General features: G+C 32.7%; 3 protein-coding genes across 5 annotated transcripts; 1 reads left to right on the top strand and 2 right to left on the bottom strand.

The window, feature by feature from the left end:
- Positions 1–11373: 11373 nt before the first annotated feature.
- Positions 11374–16993, top strand: cic (Putative transcription factor capicua). The gene is made up of 2 exons (XM_040716539.2): positions 11374–11858; positions 11924–16993. Exon 2 carries the CDS (start codon positions 12097–12099, stop codon positions 16045–16047), a length of 3951 nt encoding a protein of 1316 aa, XP_040572473.1. The 5' UTR covers positions 11374–11858; positions 11924–12096; the 3' UTR covers positions 16048–16993.
- Positions 16994–16997: 4 nt separating this feature from the next.
- On the bottom strand, positions 16998–20023 carry LOC121121580 (SET and MYND domain-containing protein 4). Its single transcript, XM_040716540.2, has 6 exons — positions 19712–20023; positions 19386–19577; positions 18734–19219; positions 18557–18678; positions 18071–18505; positions 16998–17978 (listed from the first exon to the last, which is right to left on the bottom strand). The coding sequence occupies exons 1-6, from the start codon at positions 19962–19964 to the stop codon at positions 17292–17294; spliced, it is 2175 nt and encodes a 724-aa protein (XP_040572474.1). The 5' UTR covers positions 19965–20023; the 3' UTR covers positions 16998–17291.
- A 1520-nt stretch (positions 20024–21543) lies between these two features.
- On the bottom strand, positions 21544–23510 carry LOC121121581 (mitotic spindle assembly checkpoint protein MAD2A). Of its 3 annotated transcripts, none has more exons than XM_040716542.1 (6): positions 23201–23510; positions 22872–23113; positions 22713–22802; positions 22005–22186; positions 21854–21952; positions 21544–21768 (listed from the first exon to the last, which is right to left on the bottom strand). In XM_040716542.1, exons 2-6 carry the CDS (start codon positions 23097–23099, stop codon positions 21732–21734), a joined length of 636 nt encoding a protein of 211 aa, XP_040572476.1. In that variant the 5' UTR covers positions 23100–23113; positions 23201–23510; the 3' UTR covers positions 21544–21731. The 3 variants fall into 3 exon arrangements, with proteins under 3 accessions (XP_040572476.1, XP_040572475.1, XP_040572477.1); XM_040716541.2 differs by having other exon boundaries at positions 22872–23144; positions 23201–23339; XM_040716543.2 differs by having other exon boundaries at positions 22872–23124; positions 23201–23318.
- Positions 23511–24376: the final 866 nt, after the last annotated feature.

Here is a 24376-nt window from a genome sequence, read left to right as displayed (position 1 = left end):
CGTCTGCTGCCCAAACCTACTTATCTAGATCCATGAGAAGCACTTAGGTATTTGGAACTCAGATACGACTGTAGCCCCTGGTGACGAAAAAAAAATCATTGGAAAACGCTCCAATTGCACTCAAAAGACTTTTATTTATAAATTATATATTCTATATAGGAAAAAAAAACACAAGAACCAAGACCGATAAGCCATATATTGCGGTCTCGGGTCCAATTTTGTTGTTGCCGGTTCTAGCGGTTCAAGAACCGGAACGGCAAGAACAGTAAGATTGCTATGGACACAACCAAATATATAAAGGGACTTAAAAGGCTTAGAATCCCCATTATTCAAAAATACTTGGAACTTTAAGAATTAATCAACAATGCCTATTCAAAACTGTACTTTTAGAAGGTTTCATTACTTTTTCTAAATCCCGTACATCCTCACAATATGATGTCACGCGTACTATTGTTATGTATACCTAATTGAAGATGCGTTTCTTTTACTCCTACGCAGCTTTTCATTTTTGTAAGGAGGAAAATTCAAATTATCAACCAATTAATATAAATCATACTTTAAAAAAAAGTTTTTTATTTTAAGTTATTGTGGCCCTCTATGTTTGTAATATACAAACCATGACACCATGACTTGTATTTTTTATTTTTTTTGTTCTTTGCTGATCATTCATTCTGATACTTGATTTAGGAAACAAAATTTTCCCTGTCAATAAAATTATTTAGTCAATGATGTAATTTAAATTAACTTTTCCAGTTGATAAAATAGAGACTAAATTTGACCTAAGTTAACACATTTTGACCAAAGATGTCCGAAAGTTTTCTAAAATAAACTTTCTTTAAAATCATAATGTAGAGAATTTGACTCTGAGCTATTGAAACTCAATTTTTCTTGAAGCAGAGCTGTAGCAGACACAAAAAAGTATATTTATTGCCATAGATCAGGGGTAGGTAACCTTTGAGTCATGGAGTGTCAACTTCAACATTTCTAATCAATGAGTGTGCCACTATGCACAATAATGGTAAAAAACATACACAAACTACGGGAATATGTTCTAATTGTTCAGTGAATATACCTCTGCGCGTCGGCAGTGGCATGCGTCCCATAGGTTGCCGTCCCCTGCCATAGATAAATGTATTATTTATGGCTTGTAGCCAAATATCTAAATTTGTAATAAAGAAACAAGGTTTTGCAAGTCTAATAATTTGACCAGATGATAGATAAAAAGCATAAAGTTTACCGGATTCAACCTGCAGTTTACCATAGAAGTCTGGAAGTTTAAAAATAAACCTTTTTTAAAAAACAAATATTAAAACACCGATTTTAAATGTATTATAACTATTTCAACTCAATATTTTTTAAACAGAGTTGTAGCTCGGTTCATAAAGAATTGTTAGCTGAAAAAAAGAAGAAAAAAAAAGACTAATTTGCGATAGAAGAAGTGCTTATATTTATTTATTTTAGAAGAACAAGAAAACACTCTTAAAGTAAGTATAAATATTTTTTTGTGGCGCTCTTTATGTTTGTAACATATTATCTACTTTTATCATACACGTCGTTATCTTTATTGCATCACACAACTTTTCTTCCAAAAATAAACAGAAAAGAGGCCCAAAATCATCTGGTAGTTAGCCAAATAAGTCAATATTACCAACTGCTATTGATACATGCAGACTATCACTGTCATATTATTTCTTCACTATTTTTAAAATAAATTACACATTATTAAAATCTACATAGTATTTTATTCGATACTGAATTATAATATTGCTTAGTAATAATTGATCAAAAGAGTAATTATGGTTAGTTATTATATTATTTCTATCAAAAATAGCCAAATTTATTCATAGAAATAATAAAATGGTCAATATATGCATTATATAAACGACGTGGAATCAACAAGAAATTGTATTCCTGTTCTTTTGGAAACGGAGCATAAGTATAAAATAACTCATTTCTTTGTGCATTTATGAAAAATAATTAATTATGAAATAGCCATGACGTATCAAGTTAGAAGAGGGAATCGACAGCTGACAACAAAATACTTCGGGTATTCTTGTATTAGCGAGATAACGCCGTCCATAAAGGACGGAGCGTAATCCTGATAATTTGTTGCGATATTATATCCGTAAGTCCTTGTTGGACTCAGAATACCATAAAACTGGTCATCGACATCGGAGTAATTCTAGTAAATGTCCTTGCTTATATACTTTTCTCCTATCTCCCTTGTGATAGCTGATTGTAGCTTATCTCCTCTGGAGCTCTAAAACATTCCTCAAATTGTCAGGGATACAATGCTGATATTCGGTTTCTTTTTTACAGGCCTAACAGAAATAAAATACCTTTGCTTTTGAGAACTTTAGTTGTTCTGTGACAAATTGGACCTTGATTTAGTAAATATCAAGTAGCTGCTAGTCATATGATTGCGCAATATCACGCGTTCCGAAATATGAATATTTTGCTGAAAAATTGAGTTTTTGTTGCTTCATAAAAAATAAAAACATCCAAGAATATTAAGTAGTTTGACTCAAATTGGGTATGATTTTCATAAAGAAGTATATCCTGGGTATAAGCGATTCAGTTTTTCGGAATATTGCTCATTCTGTAAAAAAAAATCAGAAACATTACAGCTGGTAGGAAAAAAATAAACACATTCGGCAAAAATATACTATTCCCGGTACAAACGGTCAAATTTTCAAGCATCTAGCTCCAAAGATTTTTATGTGCCATCCATTTTAATGACCGACGGTATTTTTTCACACGTCAATAAAATTAGGAAGTAGGCGTAATATTTCCCGGTTTTTTAAATGTTCCTTTAGAAGAAATAGTATAAATTAGGTATCAATTTAAAGCTTATTAAATTTCCAATATACTGATATTTAAATCAAGAATGTAGTCCTTTCCTATCAGTAGATATGACTACCTAAATCCATGAGTTTATCTAAAAGTGTAAATTTTGATTATGTTTGTCACTTGATACATAATTTTTAAACGGCCATGGCACAAAAGTTATGGAAGAAACAACCAAATAAACAGTCTTATTTTAAAGTCCTGGCTACTATCTTGTCATTTGAAAATGAATAATGGTTTTTTAATGTACATTGTAGATTATATAGGTCCACGAAATTGGGATATCAATTTTTTTGTCACACAAAAACTGTCCTTTTTTGTGGGGAATTGGTCAAAAATTCAAATTTCTTGACTAAGCAACACAAAATACAGGATTGAAACTTAAAAAAACATAATTTACAGACATTTTAACCCTAGAAAAGACTTATTTAACAATTCTCAATGTTTATTTTCCACTTAAAATATTTATTTTCGCACTTTTGGCAGTGAACCCATGGTCAAATCTTCAACCATGTTGTAAAAACCTAAATAATAGGACTAATTTATTATTTAAGCTTATCATGAATTTGATTATTTGTATTAATAATTGATTTTTCAATAGAGTTATAGTCAGGATAATCTCCCAAATCCATCATTAATATTTTGAGAGGCTAAATAAAATTATATTGAATTTTAAAAATTGGAATAAAATATGAATATATGTACTTCATATAATAATCTGTTGAAAAATACTTTGTTAACCTATTGGCATCTTTAAATTCATATAATCATGCCAAAATATTTCGAACAATAAATATATTTGAAACGCCTTCTTTATTTTTAACATACGTAACTCATAGTTACTAACTATTTTAATCGAATATTTTGGAGAACCATTTCTTCTTTTTTGACGACTTCAACAACTTTTTCACATAATTACTGTATGTATTCCATCTCAATGACCAATATCCAAAGAGATAAAAACATTTTATTTCTATATCTATATTGCATTTCTGTGCTATTAACTTATGCCCATTATCTAGGCTTGTAAACAGAACGTAAAATTGAACTCCTTTATGTTGCGAGAGCTGCAGTATAGTCCTGCTGGAACACATAGTTTCCCTCTGGGAAATTGGACTTTACCCAGGGCAAGACCATCTCCTTGAAGTAGTCCTGGTACTCTTTGACCTCGATTTTCAGGCTTTCGGTAACTAATACGGGGGCATCTTCTTCCTGTCTGATGCCACGATTTCTGGTGTAATCGCAAAGGCTGGGAGCTTAGTCTGGCTGACCGGCGGAACCTGGTTGAACCCGTAGGGAGGTAGCAGTCGTTCTAAAAGTTTCTCGACTAGTCCACGGTTCAGTTTTTCTTGTCTTGTTGCTGTGCTGAGTGTGAATCAAATCGGCTATACTTTGCCTTTTGTCTCCTATCTTGACAATGAATGCACCAATTTTTGTCAGTTGTAGCTCATTTAAACGCTAATATTCACGGAACTATTGTGTTAAAAAATATTAAAACCTAGTTCTCAGATGTGGCCAACCTGACACACTCAAAGTGTAATTCGCGATTTGCAAACGCGACAGCGTATATGATACGACCTTATGATTAGGGATGGGCACCAAGCGAATGCGAGGCAAACGCGGGAGTGAGACATATGGTACGATTGATTAAAGTTATGGTTTTGGAGGATATAATATCACTTGATTCTGCTATAGAAATGAGAATCTTCTATATTTCAAGTAACACTAGAACAGTTAATATAAAAATTAGTCAAAATTTTCAGGAATTCAGGAATAATTCATTTTTTCTTTGTGAAACTCAAAAAATAACTTTCATATTTCTATATTATAGATCTATTAACATTGAGATCTTCTATATTTCTTCCCTGACAGTCACTAATATGATATCAAGATACGTTAAACAATGAGTAATCAAAAACTACATAATGGCTAACACTTTAACCGTAGCAGAAGATTACTAGTCAATTGATAAGTTAAAGTATTGTAACGTATATTTGTGATATAAAGTTAAAAAAGTATGGGTAAAATAAAAATAAAAACTGAATAGCGGTTAACTTTTATCAAAAATATTAATTAGAAATATTAACAGAAGTTATAGAAAGAAAGTCTAACAAATTAATAATGACAAATGATGCGATATTAAAGTTATTAATAATAAATATTATAAATGGATTCAACAATTTATTACTAACCAATGTAAATTATATATATATATATATATAAAAAATAATGACGTATTTTTAATCAGAAATAAATACACTAATTATTAATAGAAATAAAATCCCGTCTTCATCCCATCATACTTCAAATACATTAAAAGTATTTATAATTATATTAAACAAATTCCACATCTATATTTTCAAATCCATGGAGCATATCCAAGTGTTTATCCGAATAAACGGATGTTAGACAAACAACTTGTAAAGCATTTTAAGCTCAGACTCCCTTTCAGACCATTTTAAGCAGTTGTTTTTCGTAAATCCAGATACAACTTAACTTACAACTGCGACAATCAAGGCTTGTATTTTTGATGCGTCAAAAATACATAAACTCTTCAGATATGTTCTCCAAGGGATAAGACCAAAGCCAGATAAAGTAAATCGAAGGAAGATACTTTTAACTTGAGCATCCATCTCAAGAGACCAGATTTGACTCCTTCTTTGTGAAGTAGATTAAAAGATTGCAACATTGAAGAGATCCATTCACGATGAGTAGGGAATTTCAATATCTCAAATATAGTTAGTATTCACTTTATTTGAATTTGTACGAAGCACAATATTATATAGAAATATTAATTATTATTCTTTTTAGGAAGTATGACGTCTTTATCGCTACATTGAAATATTGAACATTAATAAGATGATTTAAGTAAGTATTATAACGTATCTTTATATCTGTAATTTTAAAAAAATGCAAATAAGAGAAACTAAATATTAAAAAAAACTTTAATTTTTCATTTGCTCTCTTTACGATCGCGTGTTCGTGCTAGTCTAATAAATAATAATTATTTATTTGTTTTCTTTAGTATTTTCTGACGTCACAGATATAAATAAACAAATAAATCACACCATTTTCAACTTGTACAATTTTAATCACTTAACCCCAAATTTGAGGTTTATAACAAACAAGATTATATAAAATATATTTTTATCGTATATTTCTTTTAGTGAAAGTATATTTATGTAATCCAATAATTTTGTTTTATAATTGTAATTAGGTCATTATTTAGAATAGTAACAAAAAGTAAGTGTATTTTTCAGAAATTGGTAAATAGCTTTTCAGTCTATTTTTAAGGTTTTCCTCACCTATTTTGAAATAATGCAAATTTAATAGTATTAAAAGTGATAATATAGACAAAAAATGAATAGTTTAGTATCTCAATTTGCAGGATGCATTTTCAATTATCAGTAACAATTTCAGAGCCGAGATTGGAGATTTTTGAAGGGGGGAAAGATAATTTACGATGATTAGGTGTACAAGATGAACCCAATATACATACATACATATTGCAATTATTATTTTTTTAATTCGAAGGTCAAAATGTATTTGAAAACTGAAAGATCTCGTTTATTTCTTTAAATTAAAAAAAATGAAAACATTCCATGTTCTTTGAAAAATATTAATTCCATAAGTATGTCTCGTTTAGGATTCATCATCCACTTTAACATTGTTACATACTATAATATTAGATATGATACTTATACAAATGCAATTACGGTTATATTATCTTAAGGGTTTGTGATAACTCATAATCGGATTTAAAAGTAGTAATCAATAATATATAATGTATTGACTCTAAATAAATATCCTAATACTTTTGGATACGATAATTGTTTGTAATGGAATAAAATTAATAATATTACCGAAATAATCATGTTTATATATTTGCAACTTCAGTCCAGAGAGTACAAATTGATAAACACTTTCACTTTTCATCTCATACGAATTACAATTTCATAAATTTAGGATTTTCTGACACCAATGATGATAAAGTCTTGGAAGTTTCACTTTTGTTTTCTTCATCTTAATAATCAGCTATGTTAATACAATAAAATTACACTCCTGCGTATTAATAATAATATCTACTTTTCCTTCCTTCAACCGAAAAGTGTTCCATTAAGAGAATTAGACTATTTTATTTTGCAACCATGAGATACAATTTGATTAAGTTTGAGTATTCATTGAGTTGATGCTATTTAAGTAAAACATATGTCTGCAGGATTATATATAAATAAATTTATTTATTTTTGCACAATTATTTTTTGGAATTAAAAAAGAAAATAGGAAAATTACAATTTTTGGAAACAAATATGAAAAATTAATTTTTTGGGAAAAAATTTCAAGAATCCAAAGTTGTTAAAAAAAATGTTTTTTTTGGAAAAAAATTCTGAAATTAAATTTCAAATATTAATTTTTTTGGGAAAAAATTACATAAATCCAAAGTTGTTCACCAAAAATGATTTTTTCTGGAAATAATTCTGAAATTAAATTTCAAATATTAATATTTTTGGAAAAAAATTCTAGAGATCCAATGTTGTTGACAAAAAATGATTTTGAACCTTCTACATTTAAAAAAGCAAAAGTGCAAGGAAAACATTATAATTAAATTTAAATTCATATATATTCATTTTATTATGGATTTTTAAAACAATATACAAAAAGATAGATGAGGATTCTTTAATTAGAGAGAGATGTTAAGGCACTATTAACACGTCGTTATCTTCATTGTATCACGCAACCTTTATTTCAAAAAGAAACCGAAAAAAGGCTCGAAATAATCTGGTAGTTTGCCAAATAAGTCAATCATACCAACTACTATTTATGTCTTATATACTCGAAGACTATCACTGTTATATTATTTCTTCACCATTTTAAAAATAGATTGCACCTTATTAAAGTCTTAATTTATTCTATACTGTATTATAATATTGCTTAGTAATATTTGATTAAAAGAGTAGTTATTAATAGTTATTATATTATTTCTATGAAGAAATAGCCAAAATTTATTCATAAAAATAATAAAATGCCCAATGTATATATTATATAAACGACGAGGGATCAAGAAGAAATTGTATTCCTGTTCTTTTGGAAATGGAACATCGAGTATAGAATAACTTATTACTTTGTGCATTTATGATAAAGAATAAATTATGAAATGCCCATGATATATCAAGGGAGAAGAGGGAATCAACAGCTGACAAAAAAATACATAGGGTTAGCGAAGTAACGGCGTGTTAAATAATCAACAAAGAAGAAGAATCAACAGTTTTTCCTTTTCTAAACTTTTTTTTTTCTTTTCAAATATCCCTTCTTTACTTATATTGAATCAGTGTATGCAATAGTGAAGACTCTTTAACCTTTTGTGTGAACTTGTTTTTATTGAAATAGAAAAATAGTGCCACCATATCAATGTTATTAATATATCAACTAATGAGATATGATGGAGATTAAATTTTTCACCTTTTTTGTATCAATTAACTATCCACCTAAAACCTCTCAATGAAAAGTTGTTTAAGGATAAACAAACACAAAAATTAAAAAATCAGAGGGTATTAAAATGCCAAAGTTTGGTTTATTCAACAATGGTGTACATCGCCTAACGAATATGGTTTTTAAAACTATGTAAAAGGCACATTTAAAACTTGTGATATTGCCTTTTAGAAAAAGGATGTTAAGTTTCTGTACTACAAAGTTTTACCAAAATCGGTCCGTTACTTTTTCTGTAATCCAATCTAAAACAAAAACAACTTTGTTGGCGAAAGTAACTAACACTTTTTGACTTTACAACTACAAGGTGTTCAGATCAATCCGTACCATCTTTAACTACATCCTGAACATTAAGAAAAGCATTGAACTCGGTTATTTCAATTTTAAAGTGAGAGGTTGGGCGCTAGCTTTAAGTCAGTTTCAAAACTTTTAATTCAAAACAAGAGTTTACTATGGCAGAGACTCGGAGGAACACCATCACGGAATTGTCTTCTGCGGGGCACAACCCAGGGTACATCAATAAGATGCTCATACATCCAAAGATCTATGACGTATACAACTGCTGGAAGAAGGAGGGGGTATATAAGAGAAAAGTCCATAAGTCCCAGAGTAAAAAAAACGCACTCCCATATTCATCGTAGACCTGAAACGTTCTTTTATCTCATCCCCTGCTACTCCGATTAACACTCTTGCCAAAAAGCCCCGTGCAACGGTCTCTGGAGTCATAAAGACTGACCTGAGTATTAATTCATACCGCCTTTACAACAGAAATATCCTTACAGACAAAATGAAGGCCACGGGGGATGCCCACGGAAGAAAATTCCTGAAAAATTTGAATTTCTATGTTAACTCAATCATCGTTTGTTGGGATGAGAAACAATGGACTTTCGACAGATGAGACAATATCCAGAACAACAGATAGTTGTACACAGATAGAGTTAATCTACCATACGTCTTTAAAACCAAGTTTCCAGCCAGCATCATAACCCTTGGGGTCATTGGGAGCAACGGCAGTTTCATGCCCCTATCTTCTTTGAGCCAAAGGAGAGGGTGGGTGCCGATAGGTACAGTGAACTCCTTTTGGACCTGGATGAAAGCTGAGGCCAATGGTGTGGAGTTCCTGTTTCAACAAGACTCAGCCCCCTCTCACAAGGCCTACAAGATACAAAACTTGTTGAAACAAGAGAAGGTGTAATTTTGAGACCCTACACCTAACCCTATAACTCCCCCTATATCAATCCCATAGATTACTTCTTTTAGGGAAAGTTAGAGAGGAATGTATCTGCCAATTTACACAACAGCATCGATTCCTTGAAGGCCTCCATCATCAAGTACTGGAGCAAAGTTCAACAACGACTTAAAATTATAAATCCGCAACAAATCCTCAAGTTACGTTCCTTCTTTTATGAGCACACACGACGTTCAAACAGGTTTTGAATATAATTTAATCTATTTAGGAAGGTTGTAGGCCAGCTAAAGAACACACCAGATTTACATCGTTAAAGTTAAAGCTGTCTAAGCATTTGTAAAAATGAATGAAATCTCGCAAGTGTTTTGGTTAACAGGGGCGTCCGCAGGGGGTAGGCTGGAGGGGCTGCAGCCTCCCCCCAAATTAAAATTTTTTTGCTTCTTAAATAGAAAAGTTTAATTTTTTCAAATCAAAAATCAAAAAAAAATATTTTTTCGATTAAAACAACATATAATCCTGCGGACGCCTCTGTTCAACTGAAATTCTATACAGTATAGTTATAGAGATGTGTGAAATATGAGCTGAGGACTCATTTTTAACAACGTGCGTCTGTAGCTAAAAGCTCATATTAAAAGTACATTATATAATATAATGAATGTGACTTAAGTTGAGAGCCTGAACAACGTTCTTTATTTTCTCGAGCTGTTATTACTATTATTTCATTCTTGAGGAGAGAACATCTAAGTATTGAGTAAGTACGTGTGAGTGTGCTCATGAAAAACAGAAAGTAGCACAGATGATTTCTTAAGGAGCTATATTCTATATTAATAAAGCAAATCGATATCATTAAATCAAAGTTCGTCTGTTCGTCGACGCTTAATAACTCCAGCCAATATCTGGTACCATCGCTAGTAGATAATATATAAATGAAAAACTACTGGTTTACATCGTTCACAGTACAATCCATGAAAATAAGTTTCAAGTTTGATTCAAATTTATTTTGATTAATGCATTTCCACTCACACAAAAAAAAATGTTCTTTTTTTAACGAAATCGATTCGGAATACAACAAAACGTAAGGCTCCGTAGGCTTCTGTATATGATAGTGTGTGAGTCATAGCGTGGATGATAATATGTATCGTTGCGATAATCATTATCATTTAACATATAATTTTGATTAAGATGAATTGTTTTCTAAGCACATCTAAAGGATTTTATACTCTTCCTAAACATGACGACAAGCTTAGAATTTTAGTTTTGTAGGATCAACGTGGCACTCATGCATATTTATAAATATTGCTGCGTAGGATAACGTCCTAATGCTTGCATTGGATCCAGGCGTCGCCGACACATCACCAAGCTTGACGTCAAAAGAAAAAAGAAAGGTCATATTTGAAGACAAAAAGAATAGTATTAGAAGGAGCCAAGGGAGGAAGAAAACCACTCTCTCGGCTTGCTTGTTATTAAATGTCTAGCCGGTGCGAGAGTAACTAATTCTCTTTCTTTTCTAGCTTTAGTGATTGTTGTATGTGTAAAGGCAACAAAATACTGTAGTTCTCATCAATTCATACTTTGAATCATTCATAAAACATATGAGAAGCAATGTAAAATGGACGTACTTGGTACAAAATCCCTCAAATACTCTCTGTCATGTTTTACAAGTATTTCAATGTCCTATCTTGGGTGCTCACTCAGTAATGCTACTCAAATATACTAAGTACGATAATCATTATTACTTAGACAGGTTCCTAATTAATAACTACTCTGCTGTACATTATTTAGCAGCAATGAAAAAAGAGAGTTAAGCCGCAGCTATTCTTATGAATGTTTGCGCTGAGCTAGAAGAAGGTAGAAAGGGCTGTATGGGAATGGGAGGAGCTAGCAGTGTAGATCTCAAATTATTTTTTGACTCACACGTATACTACTACTATTTTCTTCTTCTTTTACATGTTTTTACTACAATCTGATAAATACTATAATATATTATTCGACATCATCTTCTCCACGCAACTTACTACTACTACACATTTTGAGAAGTTATACATACATTCATTATGCTAGCAGAATGTACTTACACGGAATAAATTGAGAGAGAGAGAGAATTTGAAAAAGAAAGAGAGAGAAGGAAAGAAGGAAAGAGAGAGAGAGAGAGAGAAGAAAAGAAAAGAAAAGAAGAAGAAAAAAAAAAGAGCCTTTACATATTTTGAGAGTATCGAGTTTTGTGTGTGTGGTTGGTGTGTAGTAGTTATGATGAGGGAGATTCCCGGATTTCCTTAGGTTATTATATTATTGATATACTTGGATCCTAGTTAGAGCTCAACAACTATAGGAAAGTGTAAGTAGAAAATACGAGACTATTCCTTGAGATGAATGAATTCTTTGATTTGTGTCTGTATCCAGGTACGATGTTATTGTAGGAACTGTATGAAGGATTGTTGAATGACCATGATGAAATAAATATCCATGAGGACGAATATGCTGAGTGTGGATTTATCAAGTATGCGCCTCCCAGGGTTCTCCGGTTTGAAGTAATTGGTTGGTTCTGAGGGTGTAAATCTCGAGAGGATGGAGTCATGCTTCCAAAGAAGCGAAAGTTCAGTTTGTCGGAATTTGAGAGTTTTCCCTCCACATCCTGTAACAGTGGGAAGAGCCGCGTTACCGTTACGAAGAAGGAGGTTGTGAATGGGAAGAAGGAGGAGGAGGAGAAGAGGAAGTGTGGAGCTGCTCCTTCTTCCTCTTTTCCCTCCATCTCCATCACGACGACCACGACTTCCTCGCTGCCCCTGGCGCACTCTTCCACCTCCTCCACCTCCTCCTCCTCCTCCTCCTCTTCCTCCTCCATCTCCTCATCAACTTCATCCAGTCAAATCTTAAATTATTCTGTTCAGATATCCAAAGTCCCTCCCGCAGGTTGCAGTGACGCCGTGGCGGTGCCTGTGTCTGGCGGAGGAGTGCCTCTCAATCTCACAACGACTCCAGAAAACCGTTTTGAATTAGAAGAATGGGTGGGACATCGTGTTCTAGCACGCAAAAGAGACAAATGTTATTACCCAGGAACTTTAGTAGATACAATGTCCCCCGAAGAAGGATTTGGAGCCGCTGTTCAGTTCGATGATGGTGCACAGGAAGCAGTTCTCTACGAAAATCTATTTCATCCAGATGCACTTGATTCCATTATCAGTGATAGTATTCCTTCTTCTTCACAAATCAGTGTAGGCAATCGTGTTGGTATCAAAGATACCCAGCAACAAGGTGCCTTTGTTCCAGGACTTGTCTATGAAGCTGGTACGCGAGTACCCATTCGTTTTTTAGTTAAGCCTGACGCGTCTACAGAAAAACTGTGGGTCGGTAGAGCACATATTCGACTCCTTGTTCCACCATGGTGGGAAGAACTCAATCATCCAGATATTGCGCTAGAACTTGATCGTAGGTTCGGAGAAAGAGCGGATCAAGAATTTCTTCATCCTCCTGACAAATGTGATCCATTATCCGAAGATAGTGAGGATGATCTTAAGAAAGAGGATATATCTTTTGGTATGGAAGGACCTTTAACGCCAGGTAGATCTATATCCCTCACTCCTGGTGCATTAACTGGGAACGAAAGTGGGTTTCCTCCTTTTAAAAGATCAAGCACATCCCAATCTCGCGGTAGTAATTCAAGTGTTGAGCCGAATTTCTCTACAAATCCCCTCATGCGGCCTCGCTCAACTCCCTCGTCTCCAAGATCGCTTCCTGCAACACCTCATAAATATAAAAAAGGTGACGTTGTTGCGACACCATCTGGAATCAGGAAAAAGTTTAATGGGAAACAATGGAGGCGACTTTGTTCTAGAGAGGGATGTGGTAAGGAGTCGCAGCGTAGAGGGTATTGCTCACGGCACTTGAGTTTAAGAGGCAAAAACTTCTTGTCTAGTTCCACTAGTTTTATTGCATCAAAGCCAGTAGTTTCAACCACATCTGAAAGTAGTGTTGTGATTAATAATCCATCAACGGTTGTTACTCCCATAACAGCAAACTCTGTCAGTAATATATATAACACTCCATTCGTGACTGCAACCAATAATATTTCTAACCAATTGATAGTATCCAAGTCCAAATCTCCAACAAAATTTGACAATGAAGGGGATGCTGCTACGAAAATGGAAGTTGCCAATTTGTTAGTCTCACTTAGTGGCTCAAGGTCATGTACTCCAGCTACTGTATCTGATCCAAATGGATTTGCTCCCATTTCTGCTCCTCTGACTGGAACAACATCATCCAATGTTTTCTTACCAATTGGAGCTTCTGAAAATAGACCTAGACATTCTTCCCCCGTTCCACCTCCTAGGTTCATAACTAAACCAACGGCGTCAGGAGTTATACGACCTGAGCTAGTACGACCAGTGTATAACACTAGTCAACCTATTTATAAAATTCAGCAACAAGTTAAGCCTCTTCCTCCACAACAGCCTATTATTGTGGTACCTACGTCTCAAGTATCGACGGGTTCAACGCATCATCAACTGACCATGATACCAGTTAGTCGCACAGAAACATTAAACACAGCTGCTACAATTCGATCTACAGAAAATAATAGCACACTGTATTATGTGATTCCGCAAAAATCTGGGCGGACTGTAATAAATCCTCCGAAGGCCCAAATCGTGGAGCACCACCAATCACAAAGACCTGCTGTGGCTATACATATCCCAGATGCTAAACCTATCGTTGATAACGTGGTTCGATCAGCTTTAGTACTTAAAACTGCGGACTCACAAATTACAAATAGATCTTCTACATCCTCCCTGGCACATAATCCTGTGGTTGTGATATCAGAAAGTCCTTCTTTTTCTAGTTCGTCGATTCGCCCAAACACGATGCGGCTGTTACCCATAATTTCCGTGGCCAAGGTAGCAGCTGCATCAGAGTCCCCAATCCGGGAACCATTGGCCACGTCAACAACGGTACAACCGCAAACGGTAATAGTAGGAGATGACATTGAATCTTCCTCTGTACCTAAGGATAAATTTTCTTTGAGTATTTCTACAAATTTGTCACAAAATAACTTAGTTTCAACCAAAAAAGTTGAAAATGAGAGAATTAATAAAATTGATAGTAAAAAATCAGGTGCTATTGGCAATTTGAATTGTATTAGTGAACCAATGAATCATCACAGAGTTAAGCAAGTCAAAAATGAAAGCACCTCATGGGATTCAAACGTACGAGAATCTCCAGTGAAGTTAGAGTACATTAATGGGGATGAATTTAAAATATCGAATCTGTCATCTGAGAACCCATCTTTTTTATCCGATGACCCATCAACTCAAGATCTATGTTATACTGATGAGGAGGATGATTCAATTAATTCTTTGAAACCTAATCAGCGTCGCTCTCAGAATCACATACGCCGACCAATGAATGCCTTCATGATTTTCAGTAAAAGGCATCGCCCTCTTGTGCACCGTCAGCATCCTAATCAAGACAATAGAACTGTTTCAAAAATCCTAGGAGAGTGGTGGTACGCTCTCTTACCCGAAGGAAAGCAAAAGTATCATGATCTTGCTCAACAAGTAAAGGAAGCCCATTTTAAAGCTCACCCTGAGTGGAAATGGTGCTCTAAGGACAGAAGGAAATCTTCATCTGGTACCATGAGACCGAAAAACAATGAAGAGGACGACAATAATAATGTAAGCAATGAGGAAGTAGAGGATCTGAAATGTAAAGAAAAAGTTATATCAGATGTTGAAACTGATGTGGAAGAGTCCGAGCACTTCCCTCATCAAAAAGCATCTTTTAATGGTAGTGTTAAAATATCTTCTAGACATGAAACTGTAATCACTCAAATAGTTCAACAGCAAGCGAACAGTAACAATTATACTGAGAATAATTCAGCTATATTGACTCCTTCTCCATCGCCTACATCCACTAGTAAATTTATTTTAGGGCCAACTCCAGTTCAACGTCAAATGGATGTTTTCTGCAAAGAAGAAATTTTGCCTGAGGAGTTGCATAAAAGTAGCTTTTTCAAAAAAGTTATCCGTCATGATGGAATGGATCAAATACTTAAAAAAGTGGATTTTGAAACCAAGTTATCATCTCTGCCTGAATTCAGACCTGGTAAAAGCCCTAAGCTTCCCCCTTCTTTACCTTCTTCGCCAAAGGTTTTCGTCCAAAGCTATCGGAAAAAAAGAAAACCATCTTCTGATGACTTTCCTGATACACCCCCTATTGTCAAAATTCATTGTACTGGTGAGTCCTTCTTTGGACCTGATTTTAATCCAGAAACCGCTTTTGTATACAATGGAGATCCGGACTCTCCTAAAAGCTCATCCCTCCGTAAAACTCTTGATACACGTCGTCAGTTAGTGATGCAATTATTTCAAGAAAGGGGACTTTTTCCTTCTAATGAAGCTACATCGTTATTTCAGTCTAAATATGCTCAAGTTTTTCCAAGTAAATTGTGTTTACAACTTAAAATAAGAGAAGTTAGACAAAAGATAATGGCTTGCTCTACTCCAACATCACCAGCCATCTCTGGAATCTAATTATATTCATTTGTTTAAGAAAAAAATCTTAAGTTTTCGATTAAGCACTCCAAAAAGTGAAAGCTGATAAATATCCCATGCAGAGCAATAATTTTTTTCTTTTATTCAACTCACATAAGTTGAGCTACTAGAGGAATACTCTTATAGAATATGTACAGTATTTTACTAGAAAGTCGAATATTTGTCGTGTTTGTGTAAGTTTTCCTCTGGGCATACTCTTTACGAAGAAATGACCTACGACGATTTTTTAGTTTAGAAAAGTGTGGCTTTGCTTTACTTAAAATTCATTAATGAGAGCAAAATATATTTCTAAGTACCCCTATTGTTTAATCAGAGTTTATTTTAATGTTATTCTTATTACTTCATACGTATATAAAATACCTGTTTAATAATTTTAATTAGAAAAAGGCGAGTCTTTTACAACTAGTTTGAAAAAAAAAAATTAAAAAAAAGAATATAGAATGATAACTTAAAATACCCTACCAAAGTCTATTATTCTTTATTCGTTTCTTTTTGTTAATGTTAGAAAATTGTATTGCTAAAATGGCATAAAGATATTTAAAACAACCAACTTCAACTAGGAGAAAATGCTAGTTCTATCATTCATCGTTCACACAATAGGGGTGACGCAAAATTTATTGATGTATGTCTTGTGGAGTGGATAGATATCACGGATTGGAATTTTGTTAATATATGTACATATACAAGAATATTTGAGCAAGTTTTCAAATATTTCAATTATTTTGAATTTCATACGGAAGTTTCAAATATACATACATATATATATTTCAAACTTTTCGCGTCATCTTTTCATAGGACATACATAATACCTCTATTGTAATATATTTTTTTTTCTGCAAATACAGAAAATTTTGTGTACAATTTGTCAAGTTTAATGATAATTTATGACTTTTAGATATAATATTAAATATATTAAATTATTGAAGATCTTTTGAGTAGGCTATTTTATTTGTGTCATTTTATTCATTATTTCCACGGGACATAAAAACTACAGCAGTTCAGATAAACACTTTTTTACAAATACTTGTCAAAACATAATAATTAATTATCTATGATAATTAGCAGAAAATATAAAACTTTAACGTGAAAATGTAAAAAAAAAGAAGACAAAACAATATTCAATAAGAACAATGTTAAACGTTGTAGTGTACTTTTGTTTGGGAAAGTGTCTTCTACAATCCATAACTTGATATAACATAAAAAAATTATCTGAATGCTATAACTCAAAACCATTTTGTAGGAGCCTGAGAACTTCTTTTTTTGTCACTCCCATTGGAGTTGGAAGTATCGGGGTATTTTTTAAAAGAATTTCCATGAATACTATAACACTGCTTGATTGCCTCTTGAGTATCATTATATTCTTTGTATGGCCTAGAAACATTTTTTTCAAGGACTTTTAAGTGGTCAACAAAAGGTTTAACAACATTTGAGGGATCACATCCATTAAGGAACTCATCAAAGAGCTTTTTGAAATGTTTTGATGATTTATGAGTTTCACTGTTTGAGTCAGCGCCTCCCAAGAAAGTAGGGTTCGCTGGTAATTTATCGTACAGGGGCCAGGACGATGAGCATGCAGAACACTCGCAATGAAAATAGTATTGGTTATAGAGCTTTCTTTGTCGTTCCGTTATGGACATTACTGCATAATGGTATCCATAGTTATCAAGTATTTCTTCACCTTCCTTAATTCGACGAATAGAACGTACGACTGATTCTTGACTGTAATAATGTCTAACAACATTTGGATCACAAGAATGATTAAGAAGACTCAATACTCCGTAACAAGCTGCTCCAATTTCATGGACGGTAGATTCTCTCATGTTACAGGATGAATATTCTATTTCAGATATTTCGTGTGCATTACACGGTAGATTTTGCAAGTGCTTGAGAATCACAGCTCCCATCATTACCTGATAATTAATTGTAATTCGTCAATTGAACATGGTGTGCATATTAATAACAATAATAAAAGAACCTTTTAATTATTATAATTATGAAATACCTTATCTTGCGTATTAACATTCCTTGGATCTGAACCTCCATTATAAAAGAAGGGAGTCATTTCAAGAATATTTAACAAATATAAAGCCATGAGTGTGCGTTTAAATAAATCTCCAACCCCTCTTTGCTCCGTATTAGTTAATAACGTGTATATTGTGCGGTAATCGGCAGGGCAATATTTATTCTCTTCATTAAATCCCAACATCCTATGAACATCATCCTCAGATTGTCCAGAAGTAGAACGTTTTTCATTTTCAGCCGACAATTTTTCAATGACATATTCAAGATATATTTTTCCAGACGATGTAAGAATCCTCATGGCCAACATGGCGTTTTTCCCTACGCCAGAGTTAAGAATCAAATCTAATTGTTGACATTCTATTTTATGAAAGCGGTCCCACGCCTCTATCCTACATTCATCGGAGCAAAATCTAACCTAAAACAAGACAAATATACTCTTTAAAAAAACTAATATTTTGAGAGTTACCTTAGAGCAGCACCAACAAGGAATAGTAGCAAATACTCGTTGAAAACATGATTGGCAATGAGTATTGAAGTAATCGGGTAGTAATATAGCGGAATATGGCGTTTCTGAGATCAATATTTCACCTAACAGATCTTAATATGAAATTTTGAACAATAAAGTATGTTAATATTGCAATACCCGGCTCAATATCTGATGTAGCGACAAGATGTCGCCCTTTTTCCTTTGAGTATTTAAGCTTCAAGTTGGATCTGGTGCTTAGAACTTCTTTATTTTGTTGATCTTTCGGAATTTCTGGTGCTTTCAAAACTTTAACAGGAGCTACTAAGGACTTTTTATAGCAAATCATATTACTTGAGAGCTCAGTTAAGTCGGTAATTCCATTAACCTTATCTTCAAGGAATTCTATTTGTTTTTTAATATCCTTTTTGAAATCAGTACTCTTTGTTTCGCTCAGTGTTGAATACTTCATCCACATTTCGGCATTCTTCATAGATTCTAAAGCTCTCGGATAGTCCTTCAGAGCTTTAAGACAACGAGCCTTTCTTTCAAATAACTTATACATTAAATTATTTGGATAGCCATTATCAAAAGCCCGAGTAATATCACGCACACAGAGCTCATATTCTTTCATTTGAAAAAGAACAGCACTGCGATTGGCATAGCCTTAAAATCATGAAGCTCTAACTTATATTTTTGTTTTTTACATTGTGGGTTAAATATTTTATTTTTACTGACACTTCTTAAATACCTTTGGAATCTGTTAAATTTTAAATAACTTTTTATCCATGTATGATTTCAGAATCGTAAAATTATAGTTAGAGCTTCATGCCTAGAGCCAATTCTTCAAATCGATTTTCTGAGCCATTTTCATTCTGTTGGGATTGAATAGGAGTGGCTGGGTTAGGATGAGGTGCATAGCAAATGCTCTTTGAGTAGAGCTCAAGTGCAGTTTCAATTTGATTTTTTTGATAAACAGCATTTCCAGCATTTCGCGCCTTGACAGACTCACTTCGATCCTTGCCTTCAAATGGAATGAAAAAAAAAGAAAAAAACAACATTGACATGACTCTATAAATGAAGTAAGGAGAGAGACGGATACATATTCATATTTCGAGCTAAACATTCCATGACTCCCAACACTACTTAAGAAATCACCTTGAAAATTGAATTCTTCTCGACGTCGTTTTTTGTATGGGAGTGGCTTTGTAAGGACGAAAGCCAATCTCTCGGAATCTGTTTTCAAGGCAGCAAAAGACTTGGACACGGATCCCACTTCTCCTTTAGTTTGAAGATCCTCACACACGGACGTGTAAAACGCTTCAAAGTCCTCTTTATCGTCGCCTTTCGTGGATCCTCCTAAAGATACCAAATTTGTAGAATCCGCGATCACGGAGTTTATTTTCGTCATGTCTACTCCCCTCTTCCTCTACTGGAATTTATATATATAATATAATATTGACAGTTTTGGGAGTAATTTATATTCCACCCAGACATGCTTCATTAGAGTAACTCAACCTCTTCCTTGAACCTCTGTTATATGGATCAGAAACATTTTCTCGTATATACAGTAATTTGACAATACATGTTTAATATTACTAATGTTTAAACTTATGTATAATTTTCTTTCATCAGGAGAGTAAGCGTGCCTTGGAGGAGAGGAAAAGTGAACTTTAATTAAGTTAAAATCTAATAAGATCATCTTTTTATATTCATTAATTCCAAAAATATATAAATTATCTATTCTAATTAATTATTTATAAGCAAATCAACATTTCAAAGCTTTTTATTAAGGTCATTAATTAATTTCCATTCATACTAAAATATAAGCCATGTCTTTATTGTAAAAAAAAATAATTTAACTCACATCCAACTTTTCTTCAAAAAAGGTTGCGAGGTTTTTACAATGTAAATCTGTTGATATCATATACATTAGAATGTATAAATAGATGTGTGCAACTGTCAATGAGTATTGTATTAGACAAAACGTGAGGATGTACATAAAAGGTCCAAAATATAATTTTAGATGGGCATAACTACAAGTATGAAGTAATTTAAGCATAACTGTGTAGGTATTTTATCTTGAGTTCGCTGTATTTGATTATAGATTTAATTTGTAGTATTTACACTTGATTAGCTATAAAAATAATTATTTTCTGGGTTTCAACTCTTGATCGCAAATAATGGAATTTATATTTGTGCCTGTATCAAATTCTAGCTGTTATATTTTAAGTAGGTATAATTTGTACATGCTACAACTTTGAGAGAGCTTTCATCCATTTATTTGAAATAGTCTCACGAGTAGTACAATACTTTTTTATTGGTCAAATAATAAGTAAATGCACTTTTAGAGGGATTACGTATATTATATTTAGAGGTTCGATTGATGGAACAGAAGGCAATCAAATTTCATTGCAAAAAAAATAAATTTTATTATTGAGACAAGTGCTCCATAACATGGACAAAAGGCTATTAATTGTAACTTTAAATAAGGCGATAATTTTGATGCATTTGCGAAAATTGGGGAGCCTGCCAGGGATCAAGAATCTACAGCGGGTATTCTTTGAATGTGCTGAACTCGATGATTTGAACAAATTCTAACAGAGGATATTACTTCGGACAATGCAAGAGGGTCCTTACAGAAATTATAAATTAACTAAGACATGTTCTGAATAAGGGAGATCGTAAATTTACAACGGAATGTGTTCATCCAAGGAAGCCCCCCAGAAGACAAGAAGGGGAATATCCTATACAATATTGCAAGAAAAAAACGTTTATTTCTTCATTGATATCATTAAAAGTACCAGCTATTTTAGTATGTTTCATGAGGTGTTAGTAATTATATAATTACCATGGATTTAGGGGTGCAGTTACCTTGTTGAACAAGTTCTGAGGTATTTAATAGAAGAAAAAAAAAACAGTAAATAATATGTTAATGATGAAACGTAAAAAATTAACTTATTCTCCAATTAAAAAAATAAATTACTACATTTCCAATATGTATATAAATATATTTGTAGCAGAGTCTCTTTTCAGAATTAAAAATTATTGAAATAGATAAAAAGAGTATAAAATATAAATGGTTTTTATAAAAAGACGACAAAATAAAACACATTCCAAGGAAGGATAATTAAGAGTTAAATCAATAAATTGACTGTCTGTTACAATGTTTACGCTTCTAATTATCAATTTTGTAGGATACGGCCGCTTCGACTCTAGAATAGATAAATAATAAAAATGTAACTCAATGTAACATATATAGGTTTAGCTTTATGGGTCACATAAGAATGTGATACTCACCTATGAATAGCTGTGGAAAAGGATCTTAGCTTAACCTCCTCTGAATTTGTAATAAAACATGGATCACTTTCGTCCCACGTGCTAGGGCACTCAATATCCCTAAGTATAACAATAATTAAACAGGAAGTCAAAAATGAAATGAGAAACTTACATCTTCGTATAGAGCAGAATATTAAAGGAGCAAATACAATCCAGCAAAGGAAGAAAAGTAACACTAGCTGTTATTTGTCTTATAACATCACGTATTTCTTGTTTAATTAGTTTAATATCCTTAGCCGAAGACTCGACATTTTTCCCCACTCCATTAGAGTCCACCTCTTTCTCAATCTCAATCTGAAAGTGAACAATTTACGAATGGTGTAGAACAAGGCCCTCCAACCAGTATGGGGTTACAACCCCATACTGGGTCGTGAAAAACTTTTGAAATTTCATTTTTTTATTATCATTATTTAAAATAATTTATTATTTATAAAGGTGATTTCCTTGCAGAATAACGAAAAGACCCATGACTCCTCCCAAAATAGTCGACGGCCCTATATCCGAAATGCCCCATCCCGTCATAAATTATTAAAACAGATAAAATGAATGTCGTTCACAATTTATATTAATGATGAAACCTATACGTGGAACAAAAGACTCCGGATCCGTAGTTCTCAAACTTTATTCAGTCTGAGCGCTCTTACATTTCTACAGACGCTAGCTGGTGTACAAAATAAGACTAATATCTTTTATATATAAAATATACCTATTCTTATAGAATAGATATTTGAGGAATGCTACGAAGCGAATCTGAAAAATGTAGTTTGAGGACAACGGAGTTGGATTTAACAAAAAAAAAGAAAAGAAAGAAGATTGTTACTTTGAACTCCCAACGCTCTAAGACTTCCTTAGTTTCCACATTCGAGAGAACAACGACCAGTCTCCGAATTTTATCTTTTTCCAACCAAATCTATGATTTAAAAAAAAAAAAATATATATATATATAAAAAAAGCAAAAAATCTAATTTATGAATAAAACCTTAATTTGAGAGAGGATATCTTTAAGATACTGATTAACACGCTCATCCGTGCTAACCAACAACGTTAATCCATATTCTTGCTTTCGAGTGAATGACTCTGGAGGATAGACGCCTCTTTGGTAAAGGATGGAGTGAATTCCATAATTAAAGAATTCTGACACAATTGTTGCAGAGCCTTTGAGAGAGATGGAACCCTTTGTTAATTGATCAGATGCGGTGGATGTCATCTTGAATGGATATACTAAAGAAGTTCTAGAGTCGATTACTATGCTCTAACAATTATTTTAAAACTTAGTTATTAAACTATTCATATTATGTTATTAGTTACTCTATTGCCTCCAATTTTCAAATTCCGTTTCGCTCCCTTCTTTCCAGCTGCTCTGTTGTAACTTGTAGTATACAATTCCTTTTTCTTCTTTTCTTTTCCACTACTTGCTCTATCTTCTCTTTCTAGCTAGCTAGAGCCCAATGGCCTTGCACATAAACATATTTACAAGTAGATCAGGGATACGGTTTACTGTATCTGTATACCATTTCATTTTCATATCTCTTAACCTCTCACTTGATTATTGAGGGAATACATAATTTGGTCAATCTTATGTATGTAGTTATATATTAATTTATTATTTATTAGTCACGAAATTGTTTGTCATTTTGCGAAAAATATTTAAAGTAAATGGTTTTAACCTTTAAGATTAATAAAATTAAAAACTGCTGATTGGAAAAATATAGAGTAGGTGTAATCAATACAATTATTATTATAACCACGTTTAGTCAGCAACGATTTTCAATTCTCACTGAATATTTATTTGCATAACCGATGGCGTTATTGGGATGCAAGCACAAGAGTATTATATAAAGTTGAAAAACCTAAAAATAGCATTAATAAATAAGGAATCAATTAAACAAAACAAATGTAAATTACTTGGTTTTCAAAGTTTTTATTTATTTAAAATAGAGTTGTAGGATCTAAAATTTAAAAAAATACATTCAATTTCTATACTAAAAGAATATAATTTAATTTTGAATGAAAGATAACAAGAAGGCTTTATATTATTTTTGAGATGTGAAAAATACATTTTATTGTCAAATGAAATACATATTTAATTCGAATTAATAAATCAATATTCATTCTATTTTGTATTAACATTCTACATTGATGAAATTGTTCATTGTATAAGATTAAGCTCAAACTTTTAATAAATACATTAAGTTCTAGAAGACGGGGATATTTGCCCTCCCTAATTTAGGCGATTTCCTATATATAATATTTAAATTATCGGAAGGATTAATTGTAATTCAAGAACAAATGTAGAGTACTTTTTAATACGATAACATCTTGTCGAGTCATAAAGAAATTTATTGCAAATGACTTCAATAATCCAGAAAATATCAACCAAATTCATGTTCTAGGGTTAATTGGTAAATTATTTTCTGCTCCAAATACAAATAACTTTAAAACTTCACATGGAACTGAAATAAATCTTTTAAAAGAGGTAATCTC

This window comes from Lepeophtheirus salmonis, chromosome 7 (assembly GCF_016086655.4).
Source record: "Lepeophtheirus salmonis chromosome 7, UVic_Lsal_1.4, whole genome shotgun sequence".
NCBI lineage: Eukaryota > Metazoa > Arthropoda > Copepoda > Siphonostomatoida > Caligidae > Lepeophtheirus > Lepeophtheirus salmonis.
The sequence above is the reverse complement of the archived record's forward strand: the minus strand, read 5'-3'. Positions and strand labels throughout refer to the sequence as shown.